The sequence below is a fragment of the Atractosteus spatula genome, chromosome 5 (genome assembly GCF_055471065.1).
Source record: "Atractosteus spatula isolate fAtrSpa1 chromosome 5, fAtrSpa1.hap1, whole genome shotgun sequence".
Taxonomy (NCBI): domain Eukaryota; kingdom Metazoa; phylum Chordata; class Actinopteri; order Semionotiformes; family Lepisosteidae; genus Atractosteus; species Atractosteus spatula.
The window spans coordinates 13,896,675-13,909,861 of NC_142710.1; the positions used below are offsets into that span (position 1 = coordinate 13,896,675).

Below are 13,187 nucleotides of genomic sequence, written 5' to 3' on the forward strand. Positions count from 1 at the left end.
CAAGTAAATGTTTATTCCCTGCTGAAAAGGGAAGAAAAAACATACGTTTCGGTTGTGGAGCCTTCTTCGGGTGTTCACCCGAAGCCCTCATCACACCTGAAGAAGACACCACAGCCAAAACACTGTTTCTTTTCTTCTCTTCCCAACATGGAATCAACCTTCACTGGTTCCTGTACAGATCTGGTCTCTGTTTCTGCACACAAATACAGTAAATGGATATACCAACACCCCCTTGACTTGCTCAGCAGTTTAAATGTGCAAAAATATATATATTGTTTGGCATGAGGTTTATGTTACTGCAGAAGTTTATAAAACTAGAATCAATCTCTCATCTCATTAATCCAAATGGATTGCACAAGCACACGTCACTCAAAAATTCAGCAGGCATCTTGAACACACAACAGATCAAGAGCAGGGGAGAAGAGTTTAATTAGGCCAAAATGAATTGGTCACCTATGGTCTTCTGCAGAGGCCTAAAGAACTCATGGTGGAAGTGAGCCACTCTACAAAGAGGGGAGGGGAGGAGACTATGTGCACACTGTGCCTATGGAACCCCATTCTTCACTATAAAAAAGAGAGGTCAAGACGAGGGACGGCCATTCAGCCCAGCTGGGCAGTTTGGTCATTAGAACTTAGTTGGTCACAAGACTGCCAGCAGCTGTATCCCCCTGCAGCTCACAGCCTTTACCCCACTGAGGCTCAGCAGGTGTGAGCCTGGTCAGTACCTGGAGGGGAGACTCCTGGGAAAGCTGAGGGGCCAGCAGGGGGCGCTCACCCTGCAGTCTGTGTGGGTCCGAATGCCCCAGTATAGTGACGGGGACACTATACTGTTGCAACGTGCTGTGGAAACAGAGGGCATGACAAGGCTCAGAAAGGCGCCATTGCCATCTACTGCAACCAAGGAAGTCTCCAGTGGTGACGACTACTGGTACCACTGGACCCTGGCTTATGCGGTCGAGAGAGTGGGACTGCCCCAGTGCAACCGCCTTCCCACTCCAAAAAGCTCTCCCGCAGAGGTTTCATAGTACAACAGTCCCCGTCGGACACGACGGACAACCATCCTCCCAGGATCTCATGCAGTGGTGTCTTGAAAGAAACCAGAGGACCAGCTTCAAGGACACCGCTCTCTGTGTACATCTGTCCTGACCGGAGGATCGCAGCCAGCTGGTTTGCAAGAGAAGCCAGGTTATCGTCGGCTGACAACGGGGCTGGGCAGCTTGTTCCACAAACCTATACGCAAAGGACGCTGGGGGAGTGGAACAAGCTGCCCAGCCCCGTTGTTGAAGACGATAACCTGGCTTCTCTCGAGAAAGAGCTGAAAGAAACCCAGGGGACCCTTCTTTACAACGCGACGAGCTAGATGAGCACACTGGACTCATGTTCTTACAGCAGGGACACAACCACATCGGAAAATCACACTCGCCACAAGCGGTAATCGGAAACTTCGCTCTTCAGACTCGTGACAGGGTTGGGGAAACCCCTTCCCCCCCCCCCCCCATCTATTTTATTGCAACAAACATTTTCTCCTCGCTGCTGGAAATTCAGACACAGACATCGCTAGCAGAAGTGTCGTCTACAGCCATGATTAAGGAGGAAGGGGGACTGGAGTTCTCAAAGGACAAATTAAAAGGTCATTTGTTCTTCCCCAAGGGACACAGCTAGTAGAAGCACCTGTCTCACCCCAGGAGACTTGTACAGCCGGTTCAGAGTTTCAGGGAGCGGAAAACACCCTCACTGCAGAGCCCCTCGTCTTTCAGGCACTAATACTGGGGGCGCCGCTGCACAGCGCCGCGCCGGCTGGCGGGAGCCGCTGTCGGACTCAGAGTCTCTCCTGCGGGACAGCACGGAGGAGGAGCACAACGCCGAGGTAAGGAGAACAGGAAAGGCTTCTGCCTGGAGGCAGATGTCCCCTCTAGGCCGTTTATGTTTTGTGAATTAAAAAAAAACAATAAATAAAAATATACATGTGCAACCCCCCCCCCCCTCAAAAAAAAACAAAACAAGATTCATGAGAGTACAAGGGATTCCCACCCACGGTCAGTGATTATGCAGAATCCAAAATCCAGCCCTTAGAAAAACTCATGTCTTTAAATTACTAGGGAAGGTGGGGCGAGCCGGGCAGATTCAAGGCCTCGAGGAGGGGAAGGATCCCGGGGATCTCCTGTCTTCCCAGAGTCAGTTTCTCGGACCCGCCGGAGAGGCTGCACGCAGGCTTCGTCAGCAGTCGGCGAAGCCGTCCGCGCCGAGCCCGCCCGAGCCGAGCCCGTCCACGCCGAGCCCCGCCAGGCCGGCGAAGCCCCCGTCCAGGGGGGCTCCGAGGCCGAGGCCGAGCCCGAGCCCGGCCTGCCGGGTCTTGTGCACCTTCTGGTGGTGCCGCAGGTTGGACTTGCTGGAGAAGCACTTGCCGCAGAGCGGGCAGGCGAAGGGCTTCTCGCGGGTGTGCACGCGCCGGTGGCAGATGAGCTGCGTGGAGACGCGGAAGGCCTTGCCGCAGTCCGGGCACTGGTAGCGCTTGGGCTCGGTGTGGATGCGCCGGTGGTTCTTCAGCGCCATCAGGTTGGAGAACTGCTTCTGGCAGGCGGCGCAGGAGAAGGAGCCCGTCTTGTGGCTGTTCTTGTGGTTGAGCAGCGAGCCGGCGTGCCGGTAGGTGCGGCCGCAGTGCTCGCACACGTGGGCCTTCTCCCCGCCGGGCGGCCCCTCGGGGCCGGGGCACCGCCGGCAGGCCGGGCCGGGCCCCGGGCCCAGCTCCGGGCCGCCCCGCGGGCGCTCGCGGGCGTGCACGCGCCGGTGGCTCAGCAGGTGGGCCGACACGCGGAAGGCCTTGCCGCAGTCCGGGCAGGCGAAGCGGCGCGCCTCCGTGTGGATGCGCCGGTGGTTCTTGAGCGCCAGCAGGTTGGAGAACTCCTTGGCGCAGGCGGCGCAGCGGTACAGGCCCGTGGTGTGCGTGTTCTTGTGGTTGAGCAGCGAGCCCGCGTGGCGGTAGGACCGGCCGCACTGCTCGCACCTGAGGGGGGGGAGAGGGAGACACCCGTTAGGGCCGCGGCCTGCATAGCTGCACAGGAAGGGTATCGGGGCGCCTGGGACTCTCCCAGCTGCCACAGGGGGCACCTGGACTCCCTAACCTGCCCCAGGGGTGGCCTGGGACTCCCTAACCTCCCACACTTACCCTGGCGTCCTGGCCAAATTTCCACCTGTCCTTTACCAGTCATGGCCTCCTAATAACCCCCCTCTCTGAACTGGCTTCATCACTCTGCTCTCCTCCCCACTGAGAGCTGGTGTGTGTGAGCAGACTGGTAGAGCTTTGAGTGGAGTGTCCAGAAGAGCGCTATATAAGCGTGAGGATATTATTACTATTATTATTGCTACACGCGGGAGCCGCCGGCATGATCCCCCCCAAACGACTCACGTGAAGCGGCGCTCGCCCGCTCCCGCCTCCTCCACGCCGCCGTGCTCGGGGCTGTGGCCCCCCTCGGCCGCGCAGCGGTGCCGCCGCAGGCCGCTGCTGCCCAGGAAGGCCTTGCCGCAGTCGGCGCACTGGGCCGGCGCCCGGCCGCAGTGGACCTTCTGGTGGCTGCGGAGGGCGCTGGCGAGCCGGAAGGCCTTGCCGCAGTCCGGGCAGGAGTGGCGCCTCTTCTGGGTGTGGATGCGCAGGTGGTTCTTCAGGGCCATGGGGTTGGAGAAGGCCTTGGCGCAGACGGCGCAGTCGAAGCGCCCCGTCTTGTGGGTGTTCTTGTGGTTGAGCAGGCTGCCGGCGTGGCGGTAGGTGCGGCCGCAGACGTCGCAGCGGAAGGGGCGCTCCTCGGGCGCGGCGTCCCCGGAGGGGGAGCCGGCGCCGCCGTTCGCCGCGCCGGCTCCACCCCCCTGCGGCGGGCGGGCGCACGCGTGCCCCGCCATCTCCGCCGCCGAGGCGAAGGCCTGCCCGCACCGCGCGCAGCGAGCGCCGGGGGCCCCCCCCACCTCCGGCTCGGCCTCGGGGCCGCCGGCTCGCCTCTGGGCCGCCCTCCGGGTCCGCCGCAGGTCCCGGCCCCTCTTCCTGCGGCAGACGCGCGAGCGCTCGTGGCTGGACAGCTGCCGCCGGCCCCGGAAGGCCTTGCCGCAGTCGGCGCAGCGGTGCTTCTTGACGGCGAAGTGGTTGCGCAGGTGGTTCTTCATGGCCAGCTGGTTGGGGTAGGTGTTGCTGCAGATGGTGCAGTAGTACTGGCCGACCTTGTGCGAGTTCTTGTGGTTGACCAGCGAGCCGGCGTGCCGGTACGTCCTGCCGCACTGGTCGCAGGCGTAGGGCCGCTCGTCCTGCGGGTCCCCGGCGAGGGGCGGCGGCAGCTCGGGGTCGGCTGGGGCCTCGGCGCCGGCAGAGGGGGCGGACGGGGTCCTGTTTCCGGGGGGAGGAGGCCCTGGGAAGTCGCACCTTCCCACCCCCGGGCGACTGGAAACCACGGCGCGGCCACGATTCTGCCTCTGGCTGCGCTTCGGTGTCGGCGTCACCGGCGGGTCAGGCGGCAGGGGAGGAGAAGCTGCCGGCGCCGCAGTACCGCCGTTCGCCTGCAGGAGGCGCTGCAGCTGCCGGTTGAGCTCTTTGGCCCGGGCTCGGTTCTCCTCGTGCGTCCTCTGGTGGCTGACCAGCTGCTTGTGGATCTTGAAGGCCTTCCCGCACTCCGAGCACTTGTGCCTGCAGCAGAGGGGGAGAGAGAGAGCGGAGGCCTTCAGGACCGGGGCGGAAGGAGAAAGGAAGGGGGATCTGGGCTCCCAGTCCTGCTCCTGGATCACACACACCAGGTTTTGGCTCCAGCCCCGCTCTCAGCGACACAGTTGAACCCTTAATGGGCTTAATTCAAACTGCTCAAACCCTTCTCAAACCTGCGAGAAGCTGCCTCTTAGCTGTTGCGATTTGGTGGCGAAATAAAACCTCAAATTCGCCAATAAGAAAAAAAAATGGCAGACGCAATAAAACCTCAGCATTCATGGGAGTTAGGCGTCACGAGATCTCGGTGCATGGTGAATTAGTGAACACGAGACTGAATATATCAGGGGGAAAACAGGATGTGGCTCCACAGCTCGAGGAACAAGCATCTCCACAGTGATTGTGCTTTAACTGTGAACCGTTTCAGAAATAGCTCCACAGCATCTAAATAATTGTAGGAAGTTTTTTTTTAGTGAAAATGAGTACTGGAAACCAGTTCCCTCCCTGTGTTTCAAGCTATTGCATGTGCAAATAAGATCAGTACTATGATAGAACAGCTTACCCTGTATTAAGAGCTCATTTTTCCCCCATCTTTACTAGATTGCCTTTTCTTTACATCTTGTTTTACTACTGGAAATGCAGCACTGCTGTACTGTAAGAAGGTTTATCACAGCACAGAAGCCACAGATCAGAAAGTGAATCAAATGTCCTCGCTCACCTGAGCCACACGCAGGCAGTGCTCTGATAACACACACAAGCCACATCTAAACGTGTTCCTTAGAGGAAACTGAACAACTGAGGCACGACCCAGGACGCGCTGCTCCAGAGACACATTAACTCTTTGGTGACCAAGCTGTGCCTTTACTACGCTGCAGGGCGGGCGAAGCCCATCTGAGAGATGGCGATGCTGTGGAAGTGGGCGACCGCCTCTCCTCTCCCACCAAGAGGCAAAAGCGCGGATACAGAACTCACGGATATCGAGGTTTTACTGCATCCCACTCGAGAAACTCGTTAGCTCAATTAAAGGCTCAATTAAGCAATTGAGGTGGGCCGTAATGGAATCCAGCAGATTTGTAAGCCTCCAAAACCAGGACTGGGAACCCCCGAACGAGACTGAGACTGTTAAGGAGATATAGCAGTGACCTTCGACATGTTTAGACGCTGGGAACAGTTAAAGAGTTCAAACAAATCCTGCTTTTAACTCAACGGTGTAACAGAGCAGAAACCAGGCGAGTGATCCAGGATCAGAACTGGAGAACTTCTAAGCTACCACTGCAAACATCAGTACTGGTGGAAATGAGGTAAGGCACTGACAGCACATTGTGGCCACTACACCCAACTTCCTAAGAGAAAACTCTCAGTGAGCAGCTTTGTTTCAGAAGAGCCGGTCCGTAACATCCAGCAGGTGTTCAGACTGAGCAATGTTTCATGATCCACCCATTTTCAAGTGCTTTGTCCAGCACGGGCTCGTGGGGGAGCAATCCCAGCAGGCAATGGGCGCTAGACAGGGTACTCCCTGGATGGGACACCAGTCCATCGCTGGGCACACATGGACACAAACGCACTCAATGGATCCAATGAATCCCAGAAGACAATTAACCTAGCTGTACGTCTTCAGACTCTGGGAGGAAACCCCTGCGAAAATGGGAAGAACAAACTCCACACAGACCGCACCCCAGGAATTGAACCCAGGACCCCAGCTCTGCGAACTACTGGGCTCTCCCCTTAATCACCCTTTCCCATTAGAATTAAGCACCACATGAAAGGTTCCAATACTTAGCAGACATTGAAACAACATGGCTTATGCCTGCTGGAAACAAGCAGGTGATGTTTAATGCAAACAAGAGCCTGGTGTTGCATGTAAGTAGTAAAAAGATAAACACCTCAGTCTTTTTCATGCGCAGCGTGTTCTAGTTCAGCAGTTCTATTTATAGTTCATGTTAACGCGTCACTTACAGTTTCAAGACAATCCAGTGAACCAATTAAAAAGGCAAAATGTTATGCTACTTAACTTACTTTAAAGTGTCAAATTTAAATCAAAAGATGCACAGTGAAAACAGTAGGGATCTGCATTCAGAGACTCAGTAGGCACTACTTTACACGAAGGGTGCTGCGAGTGTGGAACAAACTGCCCGGCCATGTCATGAAGCTGATACTCTGGCTTCTCTCAAGAACCGGTGGTTCAGTTAACTATGAAAAAAGCAAATCTACTGGATGTGTCCAACGGCCTCCTCTCGTCGTATTCTTACAAGATGCGGGTGATTGGTGCGGCCGACTCCTGCCCCTCCGCAGCCGGTCTTACCTCTTGATGTCAAAGTGCACCCTCTGGTGGTTTTTGAGCGCCAGCAGGTTGTAGAAACGCTTCTGGCAGACGAAGCAGCGGAAGACGCCGGTCTTGTGGGACTTCTTGTGGTTGAGGAGGCTGCCGGCATGGCGGTAGGCCCGGCCACACTGCTCGCAGCGATGGGGCCGGTCCGCGGCGTCGGGGCTCTCCTGCAGGGCGCCGGGGCTCTCCGCCTTTCCTTCCCCCTGCAACCGCTCCCCTCCCGCGTCCGCCTGCTCCGCCGTCTCGCCGCCCGCGTCCGCGCAGCGGTGGGCACCCAGCAGGTAGTAGTTGTCGCAGATGGCGCCGCACTTGGCGCACACGTGGCTCTTGCTTTCCGGTTTCGGGGGGAGGGAGGCGAGCTCAGACTCGTGGGAGAGCTGGTGGTCCTCCAGGTCCCGCTCGGTCAAGAAGCTCTCCCCGCAGGCGCTGCAGATGAGCAAGCCGCCCTCGTCCTCGGCTTCCGGGGAGTGGCCGGCGCCACCGGGGAGCGTGTGACAGCGGAGGTGGCTCCGCAGGGCCGACAAGCTGGCGTAGTGATTCCCGCACACGGAGCACTGGCAGAGCTCCCCGTACTCCTCCGCATCCCGCGGCTCTCCCGCCTCCACGTGTTTCTGGGCCGGGCCACGCTTTCGCCTCCTGGACCCGACGGGGACCGGACTCTCGTTCCCGTCCTCCTCCATGTCGGCACTGTCCCCCGCCTCCCGGAATCCCACGCTACCCGTCAGCCCGTTCAGGTTTTCCCGGCGCGGGCACTGATGGGATTTGATCCCGGCGATATCAGAATACGTCTCCCCGCAGTCGGCACACATGTGCCTCTCGGCCTGAAACCCGGGATCCGGTGTCGGTGGGGAGGCAGGACAGCTACCGGCAAGGCCAGAATCAAACTGCGGGAAGCTCACACTCCCCGACGCATCTGGAGTGTCATCTGGAGGAGCCGGAAGGGCGACATCTTGAGGCATGGCCAATCCGGAATCTGGGACCTGAGAAGAGAAAGGCAGGACGTAGCTCTGGCCTTCCAGAGTCAAGGGCTCGGGGGAGAGCCAGTCACCCTCAGAGCTCAAGGGCAGCGCAGGAGGCTTCGATTTATGGATGCGGAGGTGGCTTTTCAAGGCGGCAAGGTGCGGGTAGTGCTTCTGGCAAATCGAGCACTGATAGACTCCTGTCTGGTGGGAGCGCTTGTGGTTGATCAGGCTGCCAGCATGCCGATAGCTCTTGCCGCAAAGCTGGCACTTGAAGCGGCGCTCATCCGATCCCGTTACCTCTGCCGCGGCCTGATTCACCTTGGGTTCCCCTTTGGCCGCCGGCGTCCCTTCTGGGTTTCCCTCTTCCTGTTCGGGCGGCACGTCTTCATCCTGCAGACCTGCATCGTGCGTGAGGTAATGAGCCTTAAGGCTTTCGAGGTCAGAGTAGCTCTCCCCACAGAAGGCGCAGGTATACATCTGCCCATTCACGGCCGCCACAGACTCCTCCTCTTCAGCCTCTTCCTTCTCGTCGCTCCGGCCAATCAGAGGTGGATGTGCATAGACGCCATCATCAGGGGATCCGACCCCGGCGTAGTCATAAGACAAGTCGTCTGAGAAGTCGTCGGGCGGCCCCAGCGAGAGAGACGTGCTGTTGTGCAGCAGCACGTGGTCCTGAAACTCCGCCTCGCTGGAGAACGCCACCTGACACAGGTGGCAGAAGTGGGATGTGTCACCGTTCTGAGGCGCCGACAGCTCCGCGGCGGCTGCGCCCGAGAACGGAGACGCCACTGCTGGGCGGCCCTTGGACTTGCTGTGGATTCGCAAGTGGCTCTTGAGAGCTGCCAGGTTATTGAACTGCTTGTAGCAGACGTGGCACTCGTACGCCCCCAGCTGGTGGGACTTCTTGTGGTTTATGAGACTGCCATGGTGCCTGTACGTTTTCTCACACTGGTTGCACTTGAACGGGCGGTCTTCCTCGGTGCTCGACTTGTCCACCCCTGCTTCCAGGTGGGCATCCGGCTGGAGCGCACAATCGGGGCTCGAGTCCGTTACCGAAGCCTGGGAATCCGCCTGCTCCGACGGGTCCTGTTCCAGAAAGGAACCGTGGTCCCTGCTGCCCCCGGGTGGGTCGAGGACATCCCCCACCTCCCTGAGGAACGGAGGAGGGGGCGGATTATTGCTGGGAGCTGGGGGGGGCACACCAGTCAACATGACGCTGGGGTCCCCCGGAGAGGCTTCCCCGGGAATCACGTCAGGCACACTTCCCGTTTCGTCAGATCCTGCCGGCACAGGGTCCAGGGGCTCCTCTCGAGGGCCGTGCAGCTTCTGGTGAGTGGCCAGCTGCGTGGCCAGTCGGAAGGCCTTGCCGCACACCGGGCAGGGGTAGTTCTTGCCCGGTGTGTGGATGCGTAGGTGGTTCTTCAGCGCCAAGGGGTTGCTGAGCTCCCGTGCGCACACGGGGCACTGGAACGACCCCACCTCGTGGGTCTTCTTGTGGTTGACCAGGCTGCCCGCGTGGCGGTAACCGCGACCGCACTGCTCGCACCAGAAGCGCCGCTCCTCCTCGTGCTGGTAGTGGCTCTCCACGTGCTCCAGCAGACCGGGCCAGCTCGGACACACCACCTCGCACTGCTTGCACTGGAAGCCGGTGGTCCGGGCTTGGTCCTGCATCTCAGGAGGAGGAGGAGGAGGAGGAGAAGGAGGTGGATTTGGGAAGGACCCCTCCCTCCCTCCTTTCCCTCAGGGGCAGGAGAGCTTTCGAAAAGACAACGGGCACGCTTTCTCACAGCAATCTGTCCACGGGGCAGCCGCGCGCAGTCGTCATGCCGCCCAGATGAGCCGGAATCAAACCTCCTGGTCAGGATCCGGAGATTCACATCCCTTCTCCTGACGCCAGCACCGTCACAGATCCCTGGTGCGGATCAGGGCGCAGGGCTGCGAAAACAAAGGCCGACAACAATATAAATTAAACTAAGAAACTAAGATAAAGAACTGACACGGCTGCAGGATTTTTACCTGGACACATTTAACCCCTGCACAATCCTCCATCAGATACTATGAATAGCAGATATGGCTGATTATTCCTTAAAAACACTTCTGTGCAACATTTTGATATCCCAGCAAAACAGAAAGAGAGCGCTGTCTGTGGATGTTAGCCTGCATACGAACAGAAGAACTATGGCTCATCTGGCCCATTCGATAGTAGTTATTTGACCCCAGAATCACGCTCGAGAGCTGCCTCTGGATCTGCTGCCCATCTAGCCAGTTTTGTAGTAAATGGAAAGCTTGTTCAACTCTCTCGCCACCCTTTGTGTAAAGTGGTGCCTCCAGACCTGGTTGGAGGAACTCATCCAGCCGTTTCTTGAGAGAAACCAGGGTATCGGCCTCAACTACCAGGCTGGACAGCTTGCTCCAGACTCCCACTACCCTTTGTGTAAAGTAGTCCCCGCTGTCCTCATGGCCGTGACAGAAAACGACAATAGAACTGTACCAAAAATGTTTTTTTTTGTCAAGTATTTTGTACAGTAGTGCCCATTTCCTCAACAAGGGACAGTGTCTAAGCCCCGGGTTCACTGCTCCCTTATGAGCAAGTTACTGAACGTCTCTTCCTGACCCAAACTTCAGACGAGACCTTTAACCCAGGCCCTGTTGTCAGAGATTTCACAGCAGCAGCAGCCCATGAAACTCAAACTCTGGGCAAGGCATCTGGGTTTCTTGTTCCAGCCACCCGCCACTCTTTGCCTAAAGAAGCATCTCCTATTTTGAGTCATTAAGTGAACCTACTGCCTATATCACACCCTGGGATGAATCCCAGCGCGACACAGGGGTGAGAAACTGCCTGCCCTGCCCCCAGTTCAAAGTATCCTGCCACCTTCGAAACAAACATCCCATATCACTAGAGGCCGTCCGCACAAGGGAGGACAAACTGAACGACAATCAGGGGGCCGATTAGACAACTTCAGGAACAATGAGAGGAAGAGGCCTCAGCCTTGAACGTATCGGAGAAATATCGAAGGCCGGTCGCAAAAAACAAACAATCGAAGGTACACGGAATGAAGGCTTCGTGGGACACAGTTTAAAGGGACAACCCGCACTACGATTGGGAGTTCATTACCAAAAAGCCTCTCCAGGTCTGCCCCGCGTCTCTCCCGGACTTCAGCAAGAGCTCATTAGTTCAGATTCCCGAGTTGATATTAGCTTCTGACGCGACTGCCACGCCATGGTGAAAAGATCGCTAAATTGTGGTCGCGCTTCGTCTGGTCTGCGGTCTGCGTGGGGCTTCAAAATCCCTACGACAGGGGAAGACAGGACGAGGAGGGGGTGGGGGGGTCGGACTCCGTCCGAGACCCCGTTTCATCAGGTGAAGGAGCGGTTCAACCTCTCACGGTCAGGCGGCTCGACATTTTGTGAAGCGGTGAGCAGATGAGACTCCTTCGCTTTGAATGAGTAATAACCGCGTGGGATCAGCACTTTGCGGAAGAAAAAAAGTGGGTCTAGCCGACGCTGTGACCCAGACCGGAGAGTTTAGCAGTCCGGCCCGAAGTTACAGAGAGCTCCCGTGGTCGTCCCGGGACGAGCTGCGGGCAAACGCCGCCCGACACGACTCGCCACGCCACGCCACGCCACGCCGAACGCCCCAGCTCGACCGGCTCCGTCGCGTCATTACCAACCCAGCCCCGGTCGCACAGGTTGAGTTTTTTTCCGTTGGAAGTGGAAAATCATATCTTACAAGTTAGCTTACGGTCTCAGTTATCATATCTTACACGTTACTAACCCGCCGCGTTCAGGCACTTGACTGCCTCACTGCCGCTGGGGACCAGGATCAGTCCCCTCAGTGCGGGAGGTCGCTGCTGGTGTTATTTTCTCTCAAGCCCAGTTCGCCGTGTTATTATTGAACACACACCGAGAGAAAGAGAGACGGTCACACACACACACAAAGATCGCTTCCCTAAACAAACGGGCTGAAGAAGAGGGAAGGATGGCGACGAAGTAAACCGAGCGAACCTACCCGGTCCGCCGCCATCCTGCGCGGGCCACCCTGTTCACAGGCCGTCCTGGACCGGGTCCGGATTTGGGGTTTTAGTCACAGCCGCTCAACCCGTCCTCTCGCCTCCTCTCGATCTCTGTCTGTCTTCGGCTCCACACACTTCCTGCTGGGGTTGCTAAGAAACAGGAAGTGTGTCCCCGCGAAAGCCTTCCCCCCCTTCTCCGCCGACACAGTGGCTGTTCGGATCCGGCCAGCCGCCAGGTAACATAATAACAAAAACAAACTTAACCACTCCGTAACGGTATGTAACTCTGCAAATTATACCTTTTTTCAAAAAGAGGTTGCCTAACTAAAAGTCGTAATAAATGAACACAATGCATAAATAATACATAAATAAATAAATCACACCGGAAGAAGGCTCCACAGCCGAAACGTTGTTTCTTCCCTTCTCTTTTCAGCATGGAATAAACCTTCACTTGTTCCATAAATAAACACGTTTTTCTTTTATATCCTGGATAGAGAACTACAGATTAGCAAGCGGGGCAGCCCTTTACATCACCTTGTCTGTATCGCCCATTTCACACACACAATTATGTATGTGCATTTACACGTGAATTTGTTATAGCGCCTTTCATCCAGAAGGATCAGAGGACGCTCTCAGGAACCACCAGTGAAGATTGTCCCAGACGGAGTGTGAAACGGTCCCCTGGGGTTTTGGGGCTCTGTGTAGGCAAATACCCCCTGGAGCTGTCTAGATCCGGGTATTGTACCCTGAAACAGGACAATTCTAAAATATTTGGATATTTATTTGTTGAAAAAAAAAGAGATTTGCATTTTTCAACCCTTACATTGGTGTCGTATTTTACAGTATTTTACCTTGAATTTAACAATTTGCATTTTTTTTCCTATGATGGTAAAGTGAAGTTGTTAATTTATTACTTAAAAAAGCTCAGATAGTTTAAAACTGATAATAGGAGGTATGTCTTTACACAAAAGGTGGTAGGAGTGGGGATAAAAGCTGCCCAGCCATGTTGTTGAAGCTGATACCCAGACTTCATTCAAGAAACATATGAATGAGATCCTGGGGTCCTGGAATCAATTAACTACTAGCATCTAGATGACCTTTCTGGTCTCGGCCTTGGCCAACATAAACTTCTTCAGTGCACCGGGTAACTCTGCGAGGTGAAAGAATGGGGAAATACCTGAAAGTATCTGATGATGTCAGCTGGGGAG

At 56.6% G+C, this 13,187-nt stretch overlaps 1 protein-coding gene across 2 annotated transcripts; it reads right to left on the reverse strand.

Moving 5' to 3' along the window:
* Positions 1-406: 406 nt before the first annotated feature.
* Positions 407-12,108, reverse strand: znf646 (zinc finger protein 646). Of its 2 annotated transcripts, none has more exons than XM_088916899.1 (4): positions 11,976-12,108; positions 6,981-9,901; positions 3,407-4,666; positions 407-3,004 (listed from the first exon to the last, which is right to left on the reverse strand). In XM_088916899.1, the coding sequence occupies exons 2-4, from the start codon at positions 9,635-9,637 to the stop codon at positions 2,218-2,220; spliced, it is 4,704 nt and encodes a 1,567-aa protein (XP_088773025.1). In that variant the 5' UTR covers positions 9,638-9,901; positions 11,976-12,108; the 3' UTR covers positions 407-2,217. The 2 variants fall into 2 exon arrangements, with proteins under 2 accessions (XP_088773025.1, XP_088773026.1); XM_088916900.1 differs by lacking the exon at positions 11,976-12,108 and adding an exon at positions 11,082-11,164.
* Between the last annotated feature and the right edge of the window lie 1,079 nt (positions 12,109-13,187).